At 38.0% G+C, this 12,671-nt stretch overlaps 1 protein-coding gene across 1 annotated transcript in view; it reads right to left on the reverse strand.

Annotated features, from left to right (window-relative positions):
• Window positions 1–6,780, reverse strand: part of LOC124612662 (non-homologous end-joining factor 1-like) — a 146,824-nt gene extending 140,044 nt beyond the window's left edge. Inside the window, exon 1 of the mRNA XM_047140984.1 lies at window positions 6,315–6,780. Coding sequence (XP_046996940.1) covers window positions 6,315–6,458 — 144 coding nt within the window. The 5' untranslated portion in view covers window positions 6,459–6,780. The remainder of the gene's footprint in view (window positions 1–6,314) is intronic.
• Between the last annotated feature and the right edge of the window lie 5,891 nt (window positions 6,781–12,671).

Below are 12,671 nucleotides of genomic sequence, written 5' to 3' on the forward strand. Positions count from 1 at the left end.
TTATTCCAAATTTGTCTGACTTATTGCTCATGTATTGAATGAATGAGCATCTAGCCTTGCATGGAAACAATTGCTCATCCACAGTGATATTTTCACCTGGAATATAACACAGCAAGAAATTGGCAATGAAACAATTCTACACATGGGCAGCAGGTGCAAAACGATCTGTCTTTAGTGTATGTGAACAAGTGCTCTTTTTGTCAAATTGCATAAACCACAAAATTTCAGTGAACTTATTTCTGATCATTATGTCCCCCCCCCCCCCCCAAAAAAAATGCTATTCCCCATGTATTCGGCCATAACAGCTTCAATGGAAAGTTTTTTGCTCCATATACACCTCGTAAATACATAAGTGATATTGCGATTCCTATTGCATCGACGCTAATGGTCCAATCGTCATTATGTAGCTCTTGGCGTGCTCTATTTTCTGTACACATCTTTATATTTTGAAGCATGGTGTCATCAACTAGCAATCTCCATGCACTAGAATATATATTTTCCCTGGCAAACTTCTTCACATAGCCTGTAGGTCCCAGTGCTACCTTCAAGATGTTCTGCTGTGGACACCTTCCAGGAAAAGCTTTCATACATGTAACAGTCCATGTTGTTCCATCATTAGCTGTCTCACTATTCCCAATGGAAGGATTTTCATCCATCTGAATTTTTCCTTTCACTCTGCCATGAACGCCTCTAGTGCTGTTAACTGGAGGTAAGCGCGCACTGTCGTTTGACGTACCTAAATATACAGTATGTAACAGAATAATTCAGTTACATAAAAAACAATCAATTTCAAATTATAATATAGCAAAATAGAAAACATTCATAATGCTTGCTGAAATATCAGTTGCGATGAAATGTAAAAGAATAATAATATATTGGCTATACCAACGTACCTGCTATAGGTAAAGTAACATTGGTTTGCAACTTCTCGGCTTGCTCTTGTCCAGTAGTTGCAACATCGCTGTCTGAAGAATCACTGATTTCATTGATGTGAGGGATATATTCATCATCAATAGCACTTACAGCATCATCTTCTCACAATTCATCAGCTTCACAAACATCACCAGGATCATCTCCTTCAGATTCACCATCTGACATTGACATCAAGTATTTTAAAATTTCATCAGAGAGACTGCGCCTTTGAACCACCATCACAAAACAACTGAAATGTGGACTACATAAACTGTGCCACTTGAGCAACAAAGCTTCGTTGCTCATCGACAATGGGTCTGCAGAAGATAATCAAATTAGGGTGGTAAACAACAATAGCTTTGGACATGTCCGAAAGCTATTGTTCACATTTTGGTACCAGTCAAAATAATGGACTTCAGTCCTTGTAGTAGGAGTTGTTTGGGACACTTTTCAGAATGGTCCTACCGAGTAAATTCTTTGCAGATGTACACCTAACAAACATTTAAGAAAAGTCATTGAAAATGGGATCAGTAGATTTCATTTAGGAGAAATAAGCCTACAGAAGTAGAATACCCGACAAAATGATGGGTGTGGCCCTTCTAGTGTTAAGACGTAAGTTGACACTCTGCCTTTGTAGCTATGATACAAGAAACAATAGTGCAAACGAGGAAATACCTAAAAATATAAATAAATAAAAAACCTTGCAAAGCAGAAGACGTTTCCTGATGTGAGCAAAAATCTTAAGTGCTAACATCAACATTTTTTGTAATGAACTGTTTTTAGATGGAGAAAGCATGCCAAATAGTATATGTGTTTCATTAAGACCACTGATGTTATTTTATTTCAATAAAACAAAACACACTTGGTGACAAAAATACACATTTCCTTGGAGTCACAAAACTGATTTAAAACACTTTCATTAATTTCAGAAATAACCTCAGAAAAAGGTAAGCTTCTTGAAAGAAATGTACAAGGCATGGAAGAATTGTGTAAACCAACACTGTAGGTGACCGCCAATAAAATGCTGGTTCTGCTATGTTCATTGTTGTCAGTTATTGCCCACTGTGTTATATCTATTATTTTACAGGTATCGTGTAATTTTTCTTTAGAGAAATATACGAGTACATAACGTACAAACCATCAGCGACTGACAATTTTCTTCTTCTTATTGTCCATACTTTTTAACATACACACGTACTAGAACAAATACAATGTCTGTAAAATATCACACTGTACAATGTGCTTGCGGTGAGACAGTCCCAATTCCTGAAATCCAACACCCATGGTCTCTGGCCTGCTGTGGAGTACTGCAGTCCTGAGTCCATGGATTAACCATTTTTGAAAATCCACTGCATTACATCACACACACACAGACCCGGTCTGGGGGCAGATCAGTGAGACCAGATCTGACAGGCAAGGCCTGCACACTAGTGGGAACCGAATGCCTTCAGATCAGGAGGCCCAATCCATTACAGATACCCGCAAGAACGGCCTCCGGTTTTGGCATGTCATGGAAAGCCACTCGTGTGGCCAGCTACTCTCAAGCCACAAACAGCATGTTGATGAAATAAGACCATGATGATCAGTCCATGCAACAGATAACTTGTTTGGATACTCTGAGAATCAAAAATAATGAGATAGATAGCAACTCATTGTAAAGATGATTGCTGAGCCACAGACAGGCATGTAGGCAAGACAATCAAACTCTCAACTAAATTTTTAGCCATACTTTTTGTCAGAAAACGACAGTGCACACACACATTCACGCAGACACAACTCATGCACACATGACTGCCATCTACGGCCGTTGTGTCTACAGTCTTTGATTCAAACAAACAACTCCTCGTGCCTCTTCGCCTCTCGCCGGCAGCTGCTAGGCTAGCGGCAAGAAGTGGTGGCAGCACTGACTGTACACTGAGGGGAGTGGTAGCAAGGGAAGAAGCAGTAGAAACGAGGGAGTAGGGAAGCGGCGCATGTACTCCTCTGCACCCAGCCAGCGACGATGCATGACACCTCAGTAAACAAACCATGAAATTCCCTGATTTCTAGAACCTGTGGCAACCCTGGTTTTATGGGTTGACCGAAGCGTCCGATCCCAACCGTGTTGTGGTGTGTGACATCACGACGGCACAGAATTTAGTTTGTGAGAGTGGCGTGTTTGTAGGTGTTGTTTTGATCTGTTCAGTGGTGCTGTCTGGTGGTGTGTTTATGCGTTAGGTAATATTTTTGGTTTAGTTTGCGTGTGTGAAGTGTTTATGGGTGGCGTATTGTTGCAGTCAGTGGTTCTCTCTGGTGGTGTGTTTATGGCTAGCGTGTTACGTGGCGTATGGGGTTCATTTGCGTAGTAGCATTGCACGTATGTGATATCGGTAGTGACTGTGCTTTCAGCACAATTTGTTTAAGTGAGTTAACGATTTTGGATTTGTTATGTTGACGTTATTGTAGTTTTTTTTCTGTTTGTTGTGTGTGAATTTTGGTAAATTGCTTTTTTTATGTCTATGGTAGGTATGGATATGAGTGACAAGGTCAACAGTTTTCGGTTGTCAACGATGATGGGGGACAGTGCGTTGTCTCTAATAAAATTTCTTCAACTATTCGGCTTTTTGGATGAGGTCGTGTAGTGTTCAGTGTGTTGTGAAGAAATGAGGCTTACTAAAGTTCCAGCATCTCGGACCAGGGACAGCTATATGTGGAGATGTCGTTAGTATAATAGCTCAAGGGAAGTGTTCGATTCCAATTTTTTTGGTTTGTTGTGTTTATTGAGGTAGTGATGATTGTGGACGAGGTTGTAGTTTTGAGTGTTATGATTTGGTATTGTTAGTTGCCGTTGACCTATATAGGTCAAGGGAAGTGTTTGATTCCAATGTGTGGTTGCTGTGAGTGTTCTGGTACCGGGAGTTGCTGTTGAGCGATACAGGTCAAGGAAAAGGTTATTTGTGGGATCGGAGGCTGATGTTGAGCTATATAGGTCAAGGGAAGTGTCCGATTCCAGAGGATATTGTGTTTAGTGGAATTTGGGGAGTTTCGTGTTGTCAGTTTTTTTCGTCATTTTGCGTGGTTTGGTACCGTGGTGTGTGTCTAAATTTGTTTACATTTACTTTGTCCCCACCCAAAAACCCCCAATTTCCCACACTTGTCCCGTTAGTCTCATTAGGTTTTTTGTGGAATGTGTGTGTGTTGGATTTTCAATATTTGTGGTCATGTTTACGTAATGACGTCATAGGAGCCATAATGGAGTCTTAGTGTATGGTCGTTTCCGCCATATTTGTGACGTCATGGGCATTGTTCAAGTGTAGGCTTCATTCAATAGGGCCTATAACAAAATTAAAAACAATGTTATATGATTACTGACAGAATACCACACAAAACAGCTAGTTAGTTTCGTGTCCCATGAATCATTTGTACAATAAATTGTGATGATGTGGAAAAACTCATTTTACATTCAAATCAATTTGTAAATATGGCTAGATGCTGACCATTTACACGTCTCTCTCTCTCTCTCTCTAACATAACACGTGTGGTAGTAATTGCTACCCACCAACTGTTACTCTTACAACAGAAATTGTTCTATGATATTGAAGGAGCTGTCAAGAAGAAAACTTTTCAGTGTATTTTCAAATTTTACTTTGCTGTCAGCCATTTTACAGCACTGGGCAAGTGATTAAAAATTTTATTTGTAGCACTGTGCACCCGTTTTGTGCTAAAGACAATCTTAATGTGGAGTAATGAATGCCATTCATTTTCTTCTGGCATTGTAATTATGTCAATTATTGTTACTTTTGAACAGCTGTGTATTACCTACAACAATGAACTGGAAAGGGCAGATAAGTGGAATAACAAACAAATCAAAGATGTTGATAGAATAATAAGCACACAATGCCTAAATGCACCCCATTCTTAGCTTTGGGACTCTGTTAGGGAATCAAGGGCACAAAACATGGACAGTTTTTAAATTGCAGAAAAGGGCTACAAGAATAATAACTGGAAGTAGTAGCTGCGCTCAATTAAACAGCTATCTAAGAAATTGGGCATCCTTACTGCACAAAGTGAGTACATCAACTAATCTGTGGTGTATATATCAAGGAAAATATTACTGAAGTCTGCACTAATAGTGGAATAAGAGCCAGCTGGCATTACATTTCCCCAGGAAAAACAAAGAAAAAACTAAAAACATTTTATATCACCAATGATTTTACTCCCATAGACTACCTGTTCTACCCTCATAAATCACACTAAGAATGCTGATATATATTTTGGCCTACTGAATTGCACTGTGTTACCTTGACAGATCCTATACCATTGTCAGATGATCCATGGATGAATCAAGAAGTAAATAAACAAACTTCATGGGAGAATAAATATAGTGTGACACGGTAGTTAAAATGCAGAGCTCCTTAAATAGTAGTCTACTAGAGGACTGTGGGTGAGCACCACATATTATTCTTACAGTACAACTGGTTTTAAAAATAAACAGACGACATCCCTCCCTATGTACCTACCTACTTACATTATGATGTCGAGCCAGCCCTTTGACAAGAACTGAAAAATGGCAGCAGTTTCTTTCATAAGGCGATGATGTACGATTTAATATGTAAGCAAAACAAAACCTAACCAATGGAAACTTTGAATATGATGCCAGATGTAACAGCAGTCATAGAGTAGAGTTATTTTTCCAGAAGTAAACAAACGAGAATGCACCTGACAAGGGTACACAAACAATAAAACTGACATGTTTTAATGTAAACATTCGACTGTTTTGACTCGCCACATAATAATGATGTGACACATAAATGTGAGAAACTGATTGAACCTAACAATAATAATACATATTTGGTTTTTACAAAGTATAAGTTTTTAAAATATTTGTCGTGGTGAGAGACTGATCGGAAGTGTAGCTCGATGTTTAGGTTAGACTGGATGGTGACAAGTGGATTGGTGACGCCAACGAATGACATGAAAATAACTAAAATGCTTGTTATGGTTGGGATTTTATGCATATTAGACTTCAATGAGTGGTTTACGTCCGCCAGTTAAAAGATTTCATGAGTCAGTGCTGACAGGGGGTATCGACGTGATCAATAATTCTGGGGTCGTTATTACGCTAACCATTTGTTATTCTCTCAAAATGTTTTTCTTAATAATAGTCTTCTCTGTGGAGGGTTCATTTCTGGGCACACTGTAGATTTTTTATTCTTTTAAAAACGTGCTTTTTTTCCATTTACATTTGATGTCACCTGGAAACCAAGACATAAATCTACGAAAAACAAAGGCAGGCCATACGTGGATATTGTTATGAACGGCCACAAAAGAGCAATGACACCTCCTCAAAGGTCAGTACCAGTTCCGAATAATTTAAATACTCTTAATGCACACCGTACAATGTAAAGTAAACCCTCCCTCACCTGGCAACGACGAATAATGTCTTCCGAAGACATTTCTTCTGTCCATATACGAACTAGGTCCGTTGCAACAATTCTATGCTGTTCTCCGAGGCAAACATATTTAATAAGGTATTTTGTTTGGAGAGTATCTTCAACTACAAACATACTTCGCGCTAAAAAGTTAGCAACACATACACAATTACGAACAGCAAAGTCATTACTATCAAGAGTTAGAAGGAAAATCTCTGACTACGATTGCACAAGTGGGAGTGACAAGTCGATAGTCGGCAGGACACTAAAACACTCTCTATGCGAATGAGGTTCTTTAGAGAAAAGGAGTGTTCATTTTCCCGCGTTGACGTATGTTTGTATTGTGTTCGTGCGGCATAATAAAAGTGATCACTTCCAGTGTAAAATACATGCAAGCGTTTTCCCTTATGTAGTGTAATTACTCCTACACACGCGTCTGTGCGCGGCTGGGACTCACAGTAAATTGCACGTCATGGTCATATGTATCAAGCTATATGCACGACTGAACCTATTACTGCGTACACAGAACTGACCCTTGTCGATAAGATATCAACATATTCAATGTGAATCAGAGAAACAGAAATCAGATGGCGCCGGTTAGAGAAGTAGCGTATTTTACTCGATATAAAATATGGGTCATTCAATGTCAAGTTAACGCTGTAAAGTAACATTTTCAACCTGACCATCTCAGATTTGTTTCAAATTTGGTGCATTCAATGACCCAGATAAGAGATGGAAAAATACCTATTTGCAGGTGTGTGTTACAACTGTGAAGAAAGTCTGGAAAGTTTGGAATTAATGCGAAATTTACATGTGTCTGTCACAACATAAATGATTGTAATTCTGTTTCTAATTCAGTTACAGCAATGAAAATGGTACCATTGGGAAGGTAACGAATAGACCTTTAGATCGATATGCTAATGGAAAGATTCTGAGAATATTAATACTAAAGGTCATTGACCTTGACCTTTGATCTTGAATATCTCAAAACACTCAATTTTCAATTTTTTTGAAAAAAGTATATTTAATTGCTCCAGTATGTTACTATAAATATGTTAAATATCGAGATGGCACACCAAAGGCATCATGCACAAAAAATCACTACACTACCAAATGAAGAAGGTAACACATATATATGAAACACAAATTATGATAAAGTACAATCGATAAGTAATATTGTGCAAAAATATGGTTTGCATTATTATAGCGGTATTATGAATTATTTACATTACATTACAATTGTAATGGTTCAAATGGTTCAAATGGCTCTGAGCACTGTGGGACTTAACTACTGTGGTCATCAGTCCCCTAGAACTTAGAACGACTTAAACCTAACTAACCTAAGGACATCACACACATCCATGCCCGAGGCAGGATTCGAACCTGCGACCGTAGCAGTCGCGCGGTTCCGGACTGCGCGCCTAGAACCGCTAGACCACCGCAGCTGGCACAATTGTAATGAAAAGGCAATTAAAAGTTATTAGATCACTCCTCACAATTCTCCAACTAAATTGTTAATGTGATTATGTCACATTTTCTGATGACACAAGTGTCTGGTTTGGCAGGAAACAAAAATGATGGAGCTGGTCCATGTGGATGCAAGAAGTTGACCTTTATCTCATCTGTTTCTTCACATGTTTATAAGACATATGCAACCCACCAATGACTGCAATGACTGTCAAACATGCAGGCAAACAATCCATGATTATTCGTTAACAGCATTTCATTCACCATAGCAATCACTGACTCTTCTCTACTCACTACAGAAGCATAATATGTCTTTGTCTTTACTAAACCTTTGTTAACATGTTTTACACACTGAAGCTTATGGGTACCTGGAATAGTACTAACATCTTTGAAACGTTGTTTCAGCTTGCCCGTATCTTGATCGTGATGGGAAACCGATGTATAATGGATGACACATGAAGGAATATTTTCCTTGCAGCACTTAAACAACTGTCGTGATATAAAAATATGATTTTTGTAAGGTTGCTTGAGGGCGGCAAGTCTTGCTAATCTTTTTACAGTCCCTGCTATATCATCACAAGGCCCTGTCCCATGCACTGTAGCAAACAAAAAAAAAAAAAAACAAAAAAAATGCCGTTCTGCTGTAACATCAAAATATTCTTGATGGTAGAACATATTCATATAGTGCATGGGGGCTTAATTAAATAATTTTTGAAAATACTTTTTATTTTTGGTAGCTGTATGTCCGATTGCGCTATGTCTCGTAATCGGTTGGCCCTGACTAGTATTATTACGCTATCTGACTGCAAAGAACAACAACAAAGAATGAAATGAAAATTTTCATAAACACAGTTAATTAATTAAGTCCCCAGCAACTATAAAACCTACAAAACCAAAGCCCAAATGTAATTGTTCTGTGTGTGGGAGTGTGACTCAACGTACACATCTGGCACGGTTCTTCTTCAACAAGACAAGAAATTTTAAATACCATTTATACAGGAGTAACTAAAGGAAATAAAAATACCATAATTACTCAGGAAAACCAGAATTACACTCTAATACAAGAACACAAGCCAGATGCTTTGTTGACTGAACCTGTCATGACGCATTATTTAAAACATGGAAATAATGAAAAAGAAAACACGCAATATTTTACCTTCATATATATTGACGAAAAGCACTCTGATATTTTGGCTTTGCACTGACCTTTCAATAACCTAGTATATAAAATACAGTAGGCAATACAAATTCTTTTCATACATGTGGGTTTACATAATAGTTTACACAATACATAAAAAATCAGTTTATACAAATGTTCACATAAAATGCTTTCAATGATTAGTTTATACAAAAAAAAGACACCAACAGGTGACATCTTTTCAGTAGAAGCAGTCCATCAGTGGCACCCAGTAAAGTTTAGCAGGTACACCCAGCAACAAGTCACATTAGTTCAGTAGAAGCAATCCATCAGAGGCACCCAGCAATGTTGAGTAGGTGCAGACAGCAACAAGTGACATCATTTCAGCAGAAACAGTCCATCAGTTGCACCCAGCAATGTTGAGAGCAGGTGCAGACACCAACAAGTGACATCATTTCAGTAGAAGCAGTCCATCAGTTGCACCCAGCAATGTTGAGCAGGTGCAGTCACCGACAAGTGACATCATTTAAGAAGAAGCAGTCTTTCAGTTGCACCCAGCAATGTTGAGCAGGTGCAGACACCAACAAGTGACATCATTTCAGTAGAAGCAGTTCCATCTGTGGCACCCAGTAAAGTTGAAGAGGTACACACAGCAACAAGTCACATTAGTTCAGTAGAAGCAATCCATCAGTGGCACCCAGCAATGTTGAGTAGGTGCAGACAGCAACAAGTGACATTATTTCAGTAGAAGCAGTTCCATCTGTGGCACCCAGCAATGTTGAAGAGGTACACACAGGAACAAGTGACATTTTTTCAGTAGAAGCAATCCATCAGTGGCACCCAGCAATGTTGAGTAGGTGCAGACAGCAAGAAGTAACATCATTTCAGTAGAAACAGTTCTAACAGTGGCACCCAGCAATGTTGAGTAGGTGCAGACACCGGCAAGTGACATCATTTCCATAGAAGTAGCTTCATCTGTGCACCCAGTAATGTTGAGCAGGTGCAGACAGCAACAAGTGACATTATTTCAGTAGAAGAATTTCCATTAGTGGCACCCAGCAATGCTGAGTAGGTGCAGACAGCAACAAGTGACATTATTTCAGTAGAAGCAGTTCCATCTGTGGCACCCAGCAATGTTGAAGAGGTACACACAGCAACAAGTGACATTTTTTCAGTAGAAGCAATCCATCAGTGGCACCCAGCAATGTTGAGTAGGTGCAGACAGCAAGAAGTAACATCATTTCAGTAGAAACAGTTCTAACAGTGGCACCCAGCAATGTTGAGTAGGTGCAGACACCGGCAAGTGACATCATTTCCATAGAAGTAGCTTCATCTGTGCACCCAGTAATGTTGAGTAGGTGCAGACAGCAACAAGTGACTTCATTTCCATACAAGTAGTCCATCAGTTGCACCTAGCAATGATGAGCAGGTCCAGAGAGCAGTCCATGATATTCACTATCACTGATCACACAGTTCATCAGCAGAAATTAATCATTCCTAAGTGTCACACATTACGTTGAAAAGTGCAGGTAACAGTCCATAATATTCACCTTCACTAATCTGACAGTTCAGGCATGAACAATAGTTTGAAAACACATACAAATGCTTTTACACTAAACATATAAATTCTAATAAACACACAAAAGATGTCAGATAATTTTCATATTAACTATTACAAATACTCAAATATCAGTAAACCTATAATATTTATGGGTGTCAGTGCAAGCCACTACAAACAAATAAAATAATATTTACGAGATAGGTGGGTAGGATTAGGAAAGGAAAACACACAAAACACACTCATTCATCTTTCATCCACATTAAGTACTACTGTGTAATTGAATGGTGTTAACTGTGTAAATGTAATTCTGTCAAAATCTGATGTTCATCATGTGTATCAAGTAGTAGTGGCAGCAATGTATAACAGTCAATAATAGTTAGGTCAACGTCATAGTCATCATGTCAAGACCAATGTTTGCCAAGCCAGATCAAATGTACTGTTGTTGAACAACTGTCAGTGAGCCAAGATGTGCAATTACTTCCTCTCTTCAAAAAAAAGTATATACTGCTTAGTGATTTAACAAAGTGTGTGTATAGACTATCTTCCTTCTACTTTAGTGTTCTAGTCTGCTATCTTCATCCTCCTTGTTCCATAAGACCAACAAAAAAAAATATGCATCTCACTTACTTTACCTCTTATCCACCAAAACTCCAATAATCATCAACTTCACACAATCTCAATAATACTTCTTCAATACATCGATACATATAAACCTTATTGCCAATATATGCTCCTCACTTACTTTACCTCTTATCCACCAAAACTCCAATAATCATCAACTTCATATAGTCTCTATACCTCAATAATACCTCTTCAATACGTCAATACATATAAACCTTATTGCCAATATCATTTCACTTCCATAACAACTCTTTCCTCTAGTCAGTCTCCTCGAACGAGTACAGATAAAATCCTAGTGCAAACTTCAGTTCATCATCCCATACAATCTGAAGACACATTGCCAACACACAACCTCTGTGTAATCCATCTGACCCAAATTATAATTCTTGAAGTGGTGTACACACTGTGAAATAATATGATCATTCACACTCCGTAATCGTACTCAATTACTGAGAGTTATTCGAACTAAAGAGGTCATGTATGCATTTCTTTTGTTTATAATTCATATAACTCATTATGAATTATAAACAAAAGAAATGCATACATGACCTCTAACAGTCTTTAGTTCGAATTATGGCAGACAGAAGCAAACATATGGAGTATTTCTTGTGTCAAGTGTCACTTCCTATTTCAATTGCTCACGAAAAATGCAGTGTAATAACTGTCAATGGTCTACACCTAGTTTCGGTATGTCATGTCGTTAGCTTCCTTCCTATTAGCATAAATTTATACAGCTTCCATAAAACCTCAGCTCATGTGACATCAACGAAGTTCTTTGTACCAATGTCGTTCGTCGAATTATAGCAGTTCATTTTCTTATCTTAAAATATAAGGCACTGAGCGTAAGCAAAACAAGCAATAGCGAGTAAATATACCAGTAGAGAACAGAATGTCAACCAGTGGATGCAGCACAATTCCTACAACGAGGCTCTGCCAAGCGAACAATCTATAATTAATACAATAGTGTGACCTAAACTCTATGTTTGTACACAGTATATCGGCATTTCTATGCATCAAATTAAAGAGTAGTTATGACAACAAAACAGAAATGTATAAATATGCAATCCATACGCATAGCAGCAAACATATGTTATCTAACATAATAAACAGGTCATTAGCATCATATCAGCATAAGCAAATAAATGTTCATATGTAATCTTAATAAGTAAACATGAAGGCGCAAGCAGATAAATTACAAAGTATAACTTACATACCTAACCACATCAGCACAATAAATCAGGTGACAATTATAATTTAAATAAATAAGCACAGCAGGCACATAATCAAAAAGTATGACATCAGTGAAAAAGCAGTGCAGCCAAGCGATGCATAATATATACAAATAACAATCCTGTTCATTAATAAAACATTGACAAAAATCAGCAAATGTACGCAAGCACGTCGCTTCACAAGTAAATTCATAGAACATGAAATTTAGCACAAAGTATGAATCACGTAATTGCGAGCAGCAAATTACGTCTAAAGTACGTACCTAAGTGGAAATATGTTACCTGAAAAATGAACTCAATTAATAGTTACCTTTTTAGTTTATTAGTTTCTT

The sequence above is a fragment of the Schistocerca americana genome, chromosome 4 (genome assembly GCF_021461395.2).
Source record: "Schistocerca americana isolate TAMUIC-IGC-003095 chromosome 4, iqSchAmer2.1, whole genome shotgun sequence".
In the NCBI taxonomy this organism is placed as follows: Eukaryota; Metazoa; Arthropoda; class Insecta; order Orthoptera; family Acrididae; genus Schistocerca; species Schistocerca americana.